The following is a 12,923-nucleotide window of genomic DNA, read 5'->3' as shown; positions in this document are numbered from 1 at the left end:
ATTGCTTTTTTATAATTCTGATTTTAAAGTTAAGGGGTTTCTAATATTGTGGCTTGTTTGAGATTTTTTAGATAAGAGTGCAAAAAATTCTACAACTTTATAAGACTTCAATTTAAATGCCAAAGTATTTTTTATATATTATATTACATTTTCACGAATTAATGACCTAAATTTCTTTCTTTGTTGAGCTTGTTTTCTCTTGTTTTTTGAAGTTACGAAATTTTCCTTTTGAGGTTTCGTTGGAGAATCTGAATTTGGTCCATCAATATGTGGTATATTTGTCATAAATTCTGTTGTTGTTGTTGGTTTTTGTTGTTCTTCATTATTTTCTAATTTATCTGTGATTTTGTTTACTGGTGAGTGGATTGATTGACTTGAGTTTATTTTTTCGTTTTGAGTTTTATTAGTATTGCTTGATTTTGATGATTCTATTTGTGAATTTGTTTTATCTATTTGAACATCCCCTTTAGTTCCTGGAGTAAAATTATTTGTAAGATCCGATAATTCAACTGAATTTTTTTGGTTGGGACTTAATGATAAAAGTTCTTGATGTGAATAAATTTTAAAACCTTGAGAATGTGGTGGTTGTGGTTTGGGTTGTGAACTTCTCGAATGCCAAAGTTCAGGTTGTGAATGAGTTGTAAAGCCATGATTTAATGAACTTTGTTTCTCTTGAGAATTTTGCTTTGATCCTAATATGCCATTTTGTGATAATGAAGATTTTTCAATTGATGAATTTGATCTATAAATTAATTCCCATTGACTCAAAGGTCTTTCTATTGAATTATTAATTTGAGTTTCATTTGCATTTAAACCCAGCAGATCTTTTTCGGTTGAATTTTCTTGAGTTGATGTTACCATATCATTATCCTTTTGTTCATTCATAGATGATGCGAAACTTGAATTTCTCAGAATTGAAATTTCAGATTCATCTGGGATTTCTCTATCACTATTCCAAGCTTGATAAATATCATCTGAACCATCTGATATGTTTTCTTCTTCAACAACATTGGTGAAATCTTCTTCAATTATTTCATCTGCGTCATCTTCATCATCTGAAGAATTTATGATGGAAATGTATTTACCTCTTTTTATACTGACTCTTTTTCTTCTTTTGTTGGTGTTTGGGGTTTGTACTTCTGATACTCTTTTCTTCGGAGCTGATTGTAGGTTTTTTAACACATTAATTATCTCCGAAGAATTTTCGTCCTCTTCCAAATCCTGTACTAATTCTTGTTCATTTTTCTCACTCGCTAATTTATGAGTTGGTACATCGATAGGATTAGTAAGATTTTCAATTCTTGGTGAAGTTCTAACCTTAGCTCTATCTTTTTGAACTTGTTTTTGTAAAGTCAAGGCTTTTCGTCTATCTTCTTCGAGTAGTAAATCATCAGTTTCACTCTCATTTTGAATCTGTTGTAACAACATTAAAGAGTTCTGCCTATCTTTTTCACGGGATAACTCTGTAGTTGCATTTTCTTTTTGATTTTGTTGTTGTTGTAATTTTAAAGCTCTTTGTCTATCCTCTTCATATGCAGATACAATAACATTATGACTAAATTCAGCTTCTGTAACTTCAGCAATATTTTCATCTTCATCATTAGCTAATTGATCACCTTGATTTTCATCATTTTTTGTACCATCTTTTTGGAAACTTTTAGATTCATTTTTTAAAATTTCAGTATTATTTAAAGGTTTTGGTACTTGAGTTATTGATTGAGTTATACCTTTTATACCATCTTCTATTATTACTGTTGTTGGTGTGCAAATTATCGAATCTTCTTGTTCAACTTCTTTACCTTCGTTATCTTCCTTAGTTTTTGTAGCTTGTTCATTTTCTGATTCTTTGGTATCGTATAAAGGTAAATCGACGCTAGTTTTTTCTAGATTTGAAGCATCTCCAAACTCTAGAAGATTTCTAGGTGATGATGTATAATTTGGTTCAGTTGGTTGATGCATAACCTCTGTTTGCTTGGGAGATGAAGCATCTTCCGGTTTAGTTGTTGATTTACCCGCTGGTAGTGTTCTTGAAAATTTTGAATTTGGTTTCTCAATTTTTGACCTATTTAATAATCTGGAAAATGATTTACCTAATTTTGGTGAATTTTCAACAACACCATCAAAATTTAAAGGTAATGAATTAAGCTCTGGAGTTTGAGATTTCTTGCTATGTTGACGAAGTTGATTTAATTTTTTTATTTGTTCCGCTATTGAGACGTGTTTTGGTTCGATTGAACTCGATTTCGATGTAACTAAGTTGGCAGTAGTTGATATTGTTGGTGTAATTATTTTGTTAGTGTTGTTACTTGGTGATAATATGCTTTGCTTTGGTGAAAATGGGTTTGTTGCATGATCAATTGGTTTGTAATCATCAACTTTATCTGCTGGGATTATGATGAATGCAGTTGGGGCTTGTTCAGTATCATGGTCGTAGCTACTTAGTGATTCATCTTCTTGGTCTAATTTTGATGATTGTTTTGGTGCAGGTAATGGTGTCTGCTTATATGTCTTTTGGAATAATTGACTTAAACCTTTACTCTTTTTAGGTGAGTCTTCTTGTAATTCAATAATTGATTTGGCTTTAAGCTTTGGGTTAGATTCAAACGGACTTGTTAATGCTACACCTTTAACTTCTTCTTCCTCGTCACTAATTGAATCATGAGTTTCCAAAAATGGATTTTCTTGAGAAGTAGTGTATACTGGTGGTTGATCATCATCTTCATCATGATTGAACTGTGAAATATCAGTTAATTGAGGATTGATTGATGATACATGAGTTTGAGGCATTGGTGATTGTGATATTTCATAATCTCTAGTTTTTAAAAAGAAATGATTCAGTACTTCATTTTCAACAGCTGCTTCTATATCTTCATCTATTTCATCTTCAGGGGATTCTTTTGTTGAGAAAAATTGTTCATCTTGATCTTCATTATGACCTGCTAATGATAAAATGTCATTTTCTAAATCTTTTTCAATTGGTGAATTTTCAGGACTTTGTTCAGTTGGTGTAGTTACTATATTCTGTGCAGTTGGTGATTGTTTCAAAGTTTGATCAAGTGATGAAGTAGATGAATCAGATGATATAAAAATTGTAGAAGTTGTATCGTTTTCATATGGGGGTGATGATTCTTGTTTCTTCTTTTTACTTTTAGTTGTAGGTTTTGAATTTGTAATTTTGGCTTGTAGTTTTTGTGGAGTTTTTGAAGGAATTGGTCTTTTTGGTTGAGCTCTTTTAGGTTGTGGAGTTTGTACTTCATTTGGAGCTGTTTTCATTGAGGTATCATTACTTGAATCTTCTGGAGATGCTGAGATCCTTGGAACTTCCCTTCTTGATCTTTTTGGTGGAGGTTGAGTTTTAGCTTGTGGTTGAGATTCTCTAGGTTGTTGTAGTTTTTTTGGAGTTTGTATTTTACTTGAGTTTTGTAGTTGATCAAATATTATTGAATGAGGTGAGTGATCTGACATTTGAGGAGAGGATTCAACGGGAGTTTGTGATTTGCCGTACTTTAATTTAATTGAGGAAGATTTTTTTGGAGTTGAACTTGTTGGTTTTGATTTATATGGTATTGGTTCAATTGAAGTCAGTTCGATTGAAGTTTTATTTGATGAAATTGCAGGACCTGATACATTATTCGAATTTGTATTATCAGAAAACTTGGGAGCTAAATCTATAAGTTTATTAGTTCTAGTTGGTGGGATTGATCCAACTTTATGCATTAAGTTATAAATATCTTGTGGTGACGGTTTTTTGATGGTTGGGTTGACTTTTGGTTGTGTTTCCGAAGGTGTCGAGGTAGCTTGAGTGCTTGGAACTTTGGAAATTGTTGTGGTTGGTAAATTTGATTTTTTTAGACTAGTTGTCTTTGATTTATTAACATTGTTTTTCTTCAATGGTGTTGATTTCAGTTCTGCTACTGATTGTTTTGGCGTTGCTGTCGCTTTTGATTCGGCTTTCTCATTTTTGGTTAATACTTTTGACTTTTTAGACGGAGTTGATGCAGTAGATTCTTCAGAAGTTTGAGTTAATGCAATAGGTTTCTTGGTTGATTGAGTTGATTTAGTTGTAGGTTTTGATAAGTTTGATTTTTCAGGTGGAGAATTTAATACTTTTTCATTTTTACTACTTGATAATTTACTTTTGTTTCCATCCAATTCATTGTCACTAATTTCTCTACTTACATCCAAATCGGAATCATTTTTAAAAGACGTATTAATTTCATTCAAATGACGTTTTAAAATACTTTCTCTCTTCAATGATTTAACTCTTGGTTTCAATATTTTAGATGAATTAATTAAAGGAGATTGTCTACTTTTAACTAAAACTGGAGTATTATTAAGTTTCAAAATCTTCACTTGTGGAGTTTTTATAGGAGTGAGTTGTTCTTCTTGTGATTGATATTCTTGTGATGTTTCATATTGATTTAAAAATTCATCATCATCTGCATCTTCGTCAAAGTTATCTTGTTCTCCAAATGCATAATTGTAGATTGTTGATATTAGTGATTGTTTATTCTGATTTTGATTTGAGTTTTGGGTTTGATGTTTGGGTTTTTTGAATCCAAATATGCTCATTATTTTATAGTTATTCAACTGATTTTAAAGCATATTATTGAGTTAAATAAATTCGACTTTTTAACGATTACTTCGAGTTTTGATTGTGGTAAATTCAAGTATATAAACCTTGATGTATATTTCTTGTTTATGTATATCTTTATTTATTTACAAAATCAGAGAAGTTTGTACACAAAATTAATTTTCTATAGTTTCTTAGTAGACTAGAAAAATAATCTCATGAAAAGGCTACCACAGACTTTTTTTTGGATCTTGTTTTTGCAGCTTATCATGCAATAAACTTAAGATCATCATATATAATTTTATCTACTAAATTTTATTAATAAACTGTTGAATGAAAATAGAGTTTAGTTAGTTGTGTGAAATGTCATAAATATTTATACATTAAAAATCTTTCTCATTAAATAACAACATTAAACAAAAACATATCATGCAATAATTAGAAAATATCTATTCTCAATTAAACTAAAACCATGAAACCCCACCCCAAATTTTAAACAATAACAATAATTAATTTACATTTATCATATAAAATCTCATGAAATTTAGAATCTTCATCAATTTCAAATTCAATTAATTTATTTCCATAAGTTATAAAATCTAAATTTTCAACATTAGAATCAATTTTAAATTCTTTACAAAAATCTTCATAATCATTTTTTAAAAATAATTTAATTGAATTTATTGTTTTTGGTGATGTAAAATTATGTTGTTGTAAATCATCTAATTCTAATCTTTTATATAATTTTGTTTTTAGATCTTGTAATCTTAAATTTGATGGAAGTAATAATGCAAAAATATCATCTTCATAATAGAATTTTACTTTTACTTTTGGTGATTTTTCTAGGTCTGTAGATGATGATGCTGACGTTGGTGGAATTTGTTGGTTGATATTATTATTGTTATTGATATTATTGTTATTGTTATTGTTGTGATAACTCGTAGTTGAAGATTCTCTTGATCTTTGAGTTTGTGATTCATTTGAATTTGAAGGATCTGATATTCTTGGTTGTATACCAAAATTTGAATATTGTGACATTCTATCTTGATGAGAATTTGATTTTTGACTTATTGGTTTTGAAACTCTACGGGTTGATTCAATTTCTTTATCAAATCCATTGTTTAAAATTTCAAATAGTTGTAAAACTTCTTCCGATCTTGATATATGTGATGGTAATGCTATTAATTGTGATAAATAAATATCTAATTTTTCTCTTCTTAATTTCGATATTGAGTCGTTGACATTAATAAGGGGACCTGGTATTGATGGAATTGTTCTTTTACTATTTTCTATTTTACCTGCTTCATAAGGGAACAATTCTAATAATTTTACTTGTAAATCATAAAAATCTTGATAATATCTATATAAATGTCTTATTTTCCCATTTGATAATTTTGCAGTTATGAGGTATTGATATCTTCCATGATCTAATTGATAAGAATCAACACTTGCTTCTATAATTTGAGTTGATATCAATGATGATCTATTTGATGTTGTTGTTGTACCATCGAAAAATTGTGATGTTGATGACATTGGTGGAGTTTTGGTTCTTGATATTTGTCCTAATGCTATTGATGATGCTTGATATTTTGCAGTTTGATCTTTCCATTGTTCAACTGTAGGGATTTTGAAACCTGATATTATTTTCATAACTTGTTCTCTATTTGTTGTATCTATTGAAGCAATTGATGAATTTGATGATGCTGAATTTGGGTTCATTAAATCTATTATTTTCACATATGCTACTGGAACTAAACCTGGTCCCCCTAATCTATTAATTGGCTTTGCTATGAACCATTCATAATCATGATGAGCACATATTATTAAATTTTCTCCTGGTGATACATCTAATTCATCTTCTCTTTCTGCTTTGAATTCGTATAATGTAACTGCGTATAATGTTTGATTAGAAGTCCGCTGTTGTTGTTGTTGTTGTATTTGGTGATGGTGATGGTTATTATTATTAGTATTATTATTATTATTTGAATATTGTTGATTTTGTAATTGATGATGACTTTGATGATTATTCTGTATTTGATTATTAGTTGCAGCATTGGGTCTTGATCTATCAAATACTTCAAAATAATTTATAGGTACCATACCTTTAGCATGAGTCATTGGATTAGTTGCTTCATACCAACCATTTTCTTCTGCTTCTTTATGTTTTGGATCATCACTTATATTTAAAACATGAAAAAAGTCTCCAACTTTAAATTTTAATTCTCCTGGTCCTTGAGGTTCATAATCATATAATGCTTTTATAACTTTTTTAGGTGATTGTAGTATATTTTCTGCATCATTATTTGAAGTTGATGAAATTCTTGATATATTTCTTTTTGGTGAACTTGATGAACTCGACGTTCTTTTACTTTTCCTAAATGATTTTATCATTGTTGAATTGTGTTATGTAAGTGTTTCAATTGATGATTTAGTTGATGACTATAATTACTCTAGAACCTCAATCTCTTTATATAAACCCTGAAACAATATAGTATCTTTAGTGTAAATCTTCTTTATCAAATATTGTGAAAAAAAAAAAAAAAAAATTTATCCGTTTTGAAAATAATGGTTTTGTGGACAATCGTTTAAATTTGATTTAAAAATAGAAATGTATTAAATGTATTAATTAAATGGTCTATGAATTTTTAATTTATTCAACGATGAATGGTGACTCTATTACAATTGTATATCGTCTTGAGCTTCTTTAATTTTAAATTTGATTTTAAATTTAAATTATGCAAATTTTGGTTGTAAAAAAATTATAAATAGAAAACAAATTAATAATAAAAAATCACACCAATAATTGAAGTACTGTATATAACAATTTAATTTTTTTCTCTCGTAAATCTAAAGGTAGTGTAAACTGGTTAATAAAATTACCTAAAAGAGTTAAATTAAATATCACTACAGATACTTGACTAAATGTATTTAAAGACAATAATTAACTACCACATCTTTTGTACATTTCACGTCTAATTAAACGTTATATTATTATGTTTTAATTGCATTTCTTATTTTAATAAATTATACTTATTCGAAAGGGTCGTTTGATTTTAAATAATATACATTTTGAACAAAGGGTTCTGGAAATTTAAAAGTGGCTCTAAATTTTTTATTTTTTTAATTTTTAGTTTTAGTTTCAAATTCTTAGTTAAGGACCAATTTAATTTGAACAATTGAAAAATATTATTTAAAGAAGGTTTATTAAAATTTCCTACCAATAAGTGCGATTACAATTGACTTATTTTAAAATAATTGAAATAATTTTCAATTAGTTTTTTTTGAAACTTTAATCAAAATTACAATATAATTTTACGTGCAATGTAAGAATAAAATTTATTTTTTTTGTACTAAATTTAGCTGCAAAAAAACACCAAAAATAGAAATAGAAAATGTTAATGAACTACATAGTCAAAAACAAAAGTAGCATATGTCTTGTCATTATTAAAAAAGATGCTATTCACTTTTCACTTGATCTATTTTGTAAAATTTGAAGATGGTGAACTTTTTAAAATAAATTCTATATTTGTACCAATTTGAGTTATTTCTACATCATTTGTAGTTGGTGGTGTTACAATATTAGATTGATTAAAATGTTGCTGAAGTGGTTGAATATATTGCTGTTGTTGTTGTATTTGTGCTGGCTGTTGATGTAGAATTGGGAAATTAGGCTGTATTGGTTGATTAGGAACGTACAGATTTTGGTGATTTTGGAAATTTTGAAGTTGTTGTAGATTTTGTTGGTTTTGTTGTTGTTGCAAATTTAATTGATTTTGTATATATTGTTGATACTCCGGATCATTCTGTAATTCGTTATTTGGTATTATTTGTGGTAGTTGTGGTTGTTGCAAATAATTCGCGTCAATATACTCATTACTTAATAATTGATTATTATCGCTATTATTTTCCTCATCAATCTCATCAATCTCATCTTCTTCTTCTTCATCAAACTCTTCGTCTTGTTCATAACTATCTACTTGACCTAATATTAATTGTTGATCTGTTTCTTCATCTTCATCTTCCTCTTCTTCTATTGTTTCTTGTTTTATTTTCCTACTTCTTTTAGGTTTTTTCCTAGGTGGTTTAATCATAGCTTGTTCTTGCTCATACTAGTTAAAAGTTAGTATCATTAAATTGAGTTAAAATTGTTATTAAATTGAACAATTATTTTTTACAAAATAAGTAAAAAAACATACTTGTCTATACTTTGCTAAATAAATTTTTAAAGTTTCTGAATAATTTTCAAATCCTAAACAATATAAACTCCATAAAATATCTTCACCATTTAATGTTTTTCTTTTCTCTAATTTACACTTATCTGAAGATTGAGAAGTTATAAACAGTATAAATTCAGATACACATTCTTGTATACATTCTTTACTTTCTTTTGATAATTTTGCATGTGATGGAAGTGCCTTTTTCATTACTCTACCAACTGGTGGTGGGAACAAGTTAGTATATAAAAATACTAAAGGAATTTTTACTATTGTTGAATAAAATACGTACCGTTTGCAATTGGTAAAAATCTATCTTGTTCTTTTATTTCATAATCGCAATTATTCCAATTTTTATCTATTGGTTCTTTTGAATTTTCGTTTATTGAATCTAGTGATGGTTGAGTGGTTGTTGATGATGTTATATTAATTAATTTATTTAATGGCATTTATTATTCAATTAAGACTTGGATTATTTTCATATAAATTGAGATTAGAATAGATAATTGGGATGGACTTGTTTTTTTTTGTATGTTTTGTTTTGTTTTTTTATTAATTTAAATTTCAAATCCCGATTTTCGATCTTAATTAAAAAAATAAAAAAAAAATGTTTTAAAGTTATCTAAAAGATCAGTACTGCATACAACACGACAACAACAATAATTTGGTACGGCTAGTTAAATAGTCTATATTTTATTTACTTACATTCATATACTTTTTGATCTTACTCAATTAAATGTAACGAAGTTGAATATCTTGTAATTAATACATTAACTATGGAACTATAAATTATTAATCATTTTTTTCACAAAGACTTGATAAATTTCACAATCTCTCATTTCTAATTTCCAATATTGAAATACAATTAAAGAATGTTCTAAAAATGCTAATACACTAGTTTTATCAATTATAAGATTTAAAAGTGTTTTAATTTCATCCCAAGTTTTACTACCTGCAAAGAATTTACCAACTATATTTTGTTGAATTATGGGGGTATGATTAATTTCTTCTATGATTTTTATAAATTTCTTATAGATTAAAAATTGATAAATTGTTGCAATAAACATATTTCTTATAAAATACCAAGATCCTGGATGTCTATGTGATGATAATTTGGGAATATTTAATTTTGGAATTGATATTAAATTTTGAATAAAAATTATTAAAATTTTTTGTTTAGTCTTTGTAAAATCTTTTATTACTATATCTTCTTCTCCTTCATTATATTCCACCAAATTAGAAAAATCTTCATCGGGGTAATGTTTTTGATAAATTAATGGTGCTTTTCTTAAATTAAAAAAATTTAAATTTTGGAAATCTGATTCTTGATTAGTTGAAATTGTTGATGATGAAGTTGAATTAGGTGAATCCAATATAGGTATTTGTGATGTGAGATTATGTTGTAATATTGTTGCTATTGCTTCAAATATTTCCAAGTAGGATATTTTATCTTCTAGGAATAAATAAATTATTGGTCTAAACAACATTAATTTTGATGCAATAACTCTTGTTTTGATATACATTATTGATTCAGATTGTGCTTTGAGTAATAAATCATCATCTATTAGAAAATCATCTAATGAGTCAAATATTTGATCTTGATTTATATTATATTCTGAATCTGAAACAGATTCTCCTCTCTTGGTTTTGTTGTTGTGTTTTTTCTCATATCTGATTTTCATTCGACGATAAATTTGATCAACGTTTATTTCCTGAAGTACAAAGTTTCTTATTTCTGGAGTTAATGAATTTATTACACCATTATATTGGTTAATATATTTTATAAATTTTTTAAAAAATTCTTCCTTGATGAAGTGTTCATTATCCCATAAATTCTTTGACAGTAATGAATAAAAATCATCAAACATTTTATTATCTATTTTTCGAATAGCTATTTCCGTTAAAAAAAAATACCAAGTATATTCATCATCATATTTATTTGCTAGTTTCATTATATTTTCATTATAAAGATTCTTTCTAGGTGGTTCAGGAATGCGAGGAAAATTTATTGGTGGTGTGAACAAGTTTATACCTGATAATGGGACCAATGGAGATAATTCAGTATTAGATTCACATTCTAATTTTAAACATGTCCAAAATAATATACCTTTTATATCATAGTTTTTTTCTGGGAACTTTTGTAAATAGTACATTATATTCTTACTTGCAGTTAATATAGATTCATGAGCTAATAATGGATAATTGTTTTGTATATATAGTTGATGTTGCATTATATAATATTGAGTTGATAACATTGAATTTGTAGGTAGAACTTCTGGAAATAATGTTATTATAACTTCCGCATATTTCTTGAGTTTAAATGCTATTTCTGTTCGATTTTTACTGAAATGTGGTGGTATATTTTTGAAAGATTCTGCATTACTTAGACATCCTATATCTATTGATGATGATTCCTCTAGTGAATCTTCAAATGTATTTAAATTATCCAAATTGACTGGTGTACTAGATATCCCAAGTGCACATATAAGTAAAATTAATGGGATTGAATGAATTAATTCTTGAATTTTGCCCATATTAATTGCTAAATTATTATCTTCATAGACTTTTTCAATAATTGGTGATATTTTGAAATCATCGTTGAAATATTCAATAAATTTGACAAATGTAAAATCGTCTATTTGATTATTTAAAAATTGATAAAATTCCAATAATTCAAAAAATTCATAAACATCAATTATAGGTAATTTAGTATAAATATTAACAAAAAATGAATTAATAATATTTGAAAAATTATTATTAATTAATTTATCTAAATTTTCAAATTCTTTTAATTGATCAATAAATGATTGATTATTTCCAATTCTTAAATTCTTATCATAATTTGATATCAAATCGGATTTAATTTCTTGTAAATACTCCTCATCTTCTTTGATTTCCTTTTGAAAACAATGCCAATCAAATATGGAAGTTACTGACATATCCCAAATACATTTATCAAATTCTTCAAATTTTTGTGCATTTTGTTTTTTATTATCATTACTTTTTAATTCCTCGTTTTCTTCACCTTTAATATGTTTTAAATCTTTTAAAATAATATCTAATTTACTTAATATACTTAAAGAAGCAGGATCATAACTTGAATAATCTTTTTGATTCTGATCAGTTAAGTATTGACATTTAACATTTGATCTTTCACATGAACCACATTGTGGTCTAACATTATCACATTTGGTCTTTTTCAATCTACATACCTGACATGCTGTTACTGCTCTTTTTCTTGGATATGTTACAGTTGCTCTTGATAATGGTTGAGATGATGTATGAGGTCGTTTTTTAGGATTTTTTTGATTGGTGGTTTCTATACTTGCTGGGCTTTGAGACTTTAGTGGTGGTTGATTTTGTGGAGTTAATGAAGTATTGTTAGGTGGTGCTATATTATTTACTGGCAGTTTTAATCTTGGTTGAGGTTGAGGTACTTGAGTGTTATTATTTATTGAATGTATAGATAAATGATTTTGATTTGAATAATGACTATGTTGATTTGGAGAATCTGAAGAAATAGACAGTGATGGTTGATTTGAAGTATTTATTGATTGTGATTGTTGTTGTTGAGGATATTGAGAGTATTGATAATTTTGAGGTGGATAATTTGGGTATGAATTTACAAAAGGTGGTGGATGTAGATTTAAATTTGATGATTGTTGAGGTTGTATAGGGGGATTTGGTGCTGGTGGTTGATTCTGATAGTATCCATTATTTGGTGGTGGTTGAGTCTGTACATAATAAGGTTGTTGTTGAAGTGGTTGTTGATGTGGTTGGGGTATTGATTGTTGATTTAATGGCTGCTGTATTGGATTTGGTGGCTGATTTATTGGTATGTGGTTCTTGTTATTTTGCATTTAATCTTTGCTTTAAATTGCCAGATAATTATATATTGGTTATAATCATATATAGATATATATTTGTTGTATTTCGTATATTTTTGGTACTAATTCGTTTGGTCTTATAATAATTCGTAAATGAATAAAATTTAATTATAATAAGGTTATTATTTTGTAAAATATGTAGTACAAGATCTAAAATAGTTATGATAATGAAATTATTTATAGAATTTTTTATATTTTGTTTAAAAAGAATAATTAAATGTCGAGTCTATTTTAAAATCAAGTGAAGAA

The 12,923-nt window shown here is 27.2% G+C and overlaps 4 protein-coding genes across 4 annotated transcripts; all 4 read right to left on the bottom strand. All coding sequences in view use genetic code 12, as the record gives it.

Annotated features, from left to right (window-relative positions):
- Nucleotides 1-138: 138 nt before the first annotated feature.
- Nucleotides 139-4,572, bottom strand: KGF54_001688 (uncharacterized protein; the record flags this gene model as incomplete). The annotated part of the gene is made up of 1 exon (XM_051762084.1): nucleotides 139-4,572. The coding sequence occupies one exon, from the start codon at nucleotides 4,570-4,572 to the stop codon at nucleotides 139-141; it is 4,434 nt and encodes a 1,477-aa protein (XP_051621226.1).
- Nucleotides 4,573-5,065: 493 nt separating this feature from the next.
- On the bottom strand, nucleotides 5,066-6,964 carry BEM1 (phosphatidylinositol-3-phosphate-binding protein; the record flags this gene model as incomplete). The annotated part of the gene is made up of 1 exon (XM_051762083.1): nucleotides 5,066-6,964. The coding sequence occupies one exon, from the start codon at nucleotides 6,962-6,964 to the stop codon at nucleotides 5,066-5,068; it is 1,899 nt and encodes a 632-aa protein (XP_051621225.1).
- A 1,085-nt stretch (nucleotides 6,965-8,049) lies between these two features.
- On the bottom strand, nucleotides 8,050-9,236 carry HAP3 (Hap3p; the record flags this gene model as incomplete). Its single annotated transcript, XM_051762082.1, has 3 exons — nucleotides 8,050-8,676; nucleotides 8,770-9,001; nucleotides 9,076-9,236. 3 exons carry the CDS (start codon nucleotides 9,234-9,236, stop codon nucleotides 8,050-8,052), a joined length of 1,020 nt encoding a protein of 339 aa, XP_051621224.1.
- A 333-nt stretch (nucleotides 9,237-9,569) lies between these two features.
- ZCF27 (Zcf27p) lies at nucleotides 9,570-12,647 on the bottom strand (the record flags this gene model as incomplete). The annotated part of the gene is made up of 1 exon (XM_051762081.1): nucleotides 9,570-12,647. One exon carries the CDS (start codon nucleotides 12,645-12,647, stop codon nucleotides 9,570-9,572), a length of 3,078 nt encoding a protein of 1,025 aa, XP_051621223.1.
- Nucleotides 12,648-12,923: the final 276 nt, after the last annotated feature.

The sequence above is a fragment of the Candida jiufengensis genome (genome assembly GCF_024610255.1).
Source record: "Candida jiufengensis strain CBS 10846 chromosome Unknown scaffold5, whole genome shotgun sequence".
In the NCBI taxonomy this organism is placed as follows: domain Eukaryota; kingdom Fungi; phylum Ascomycota; class Pichiomycetes; order Serinales; family Debaryomycetaceae; genus Lodderomyces; species Lodderomyces jiufengensis.
This window is presented reverse-complemented; position numbering and strand designations above follow the sequence as displayed.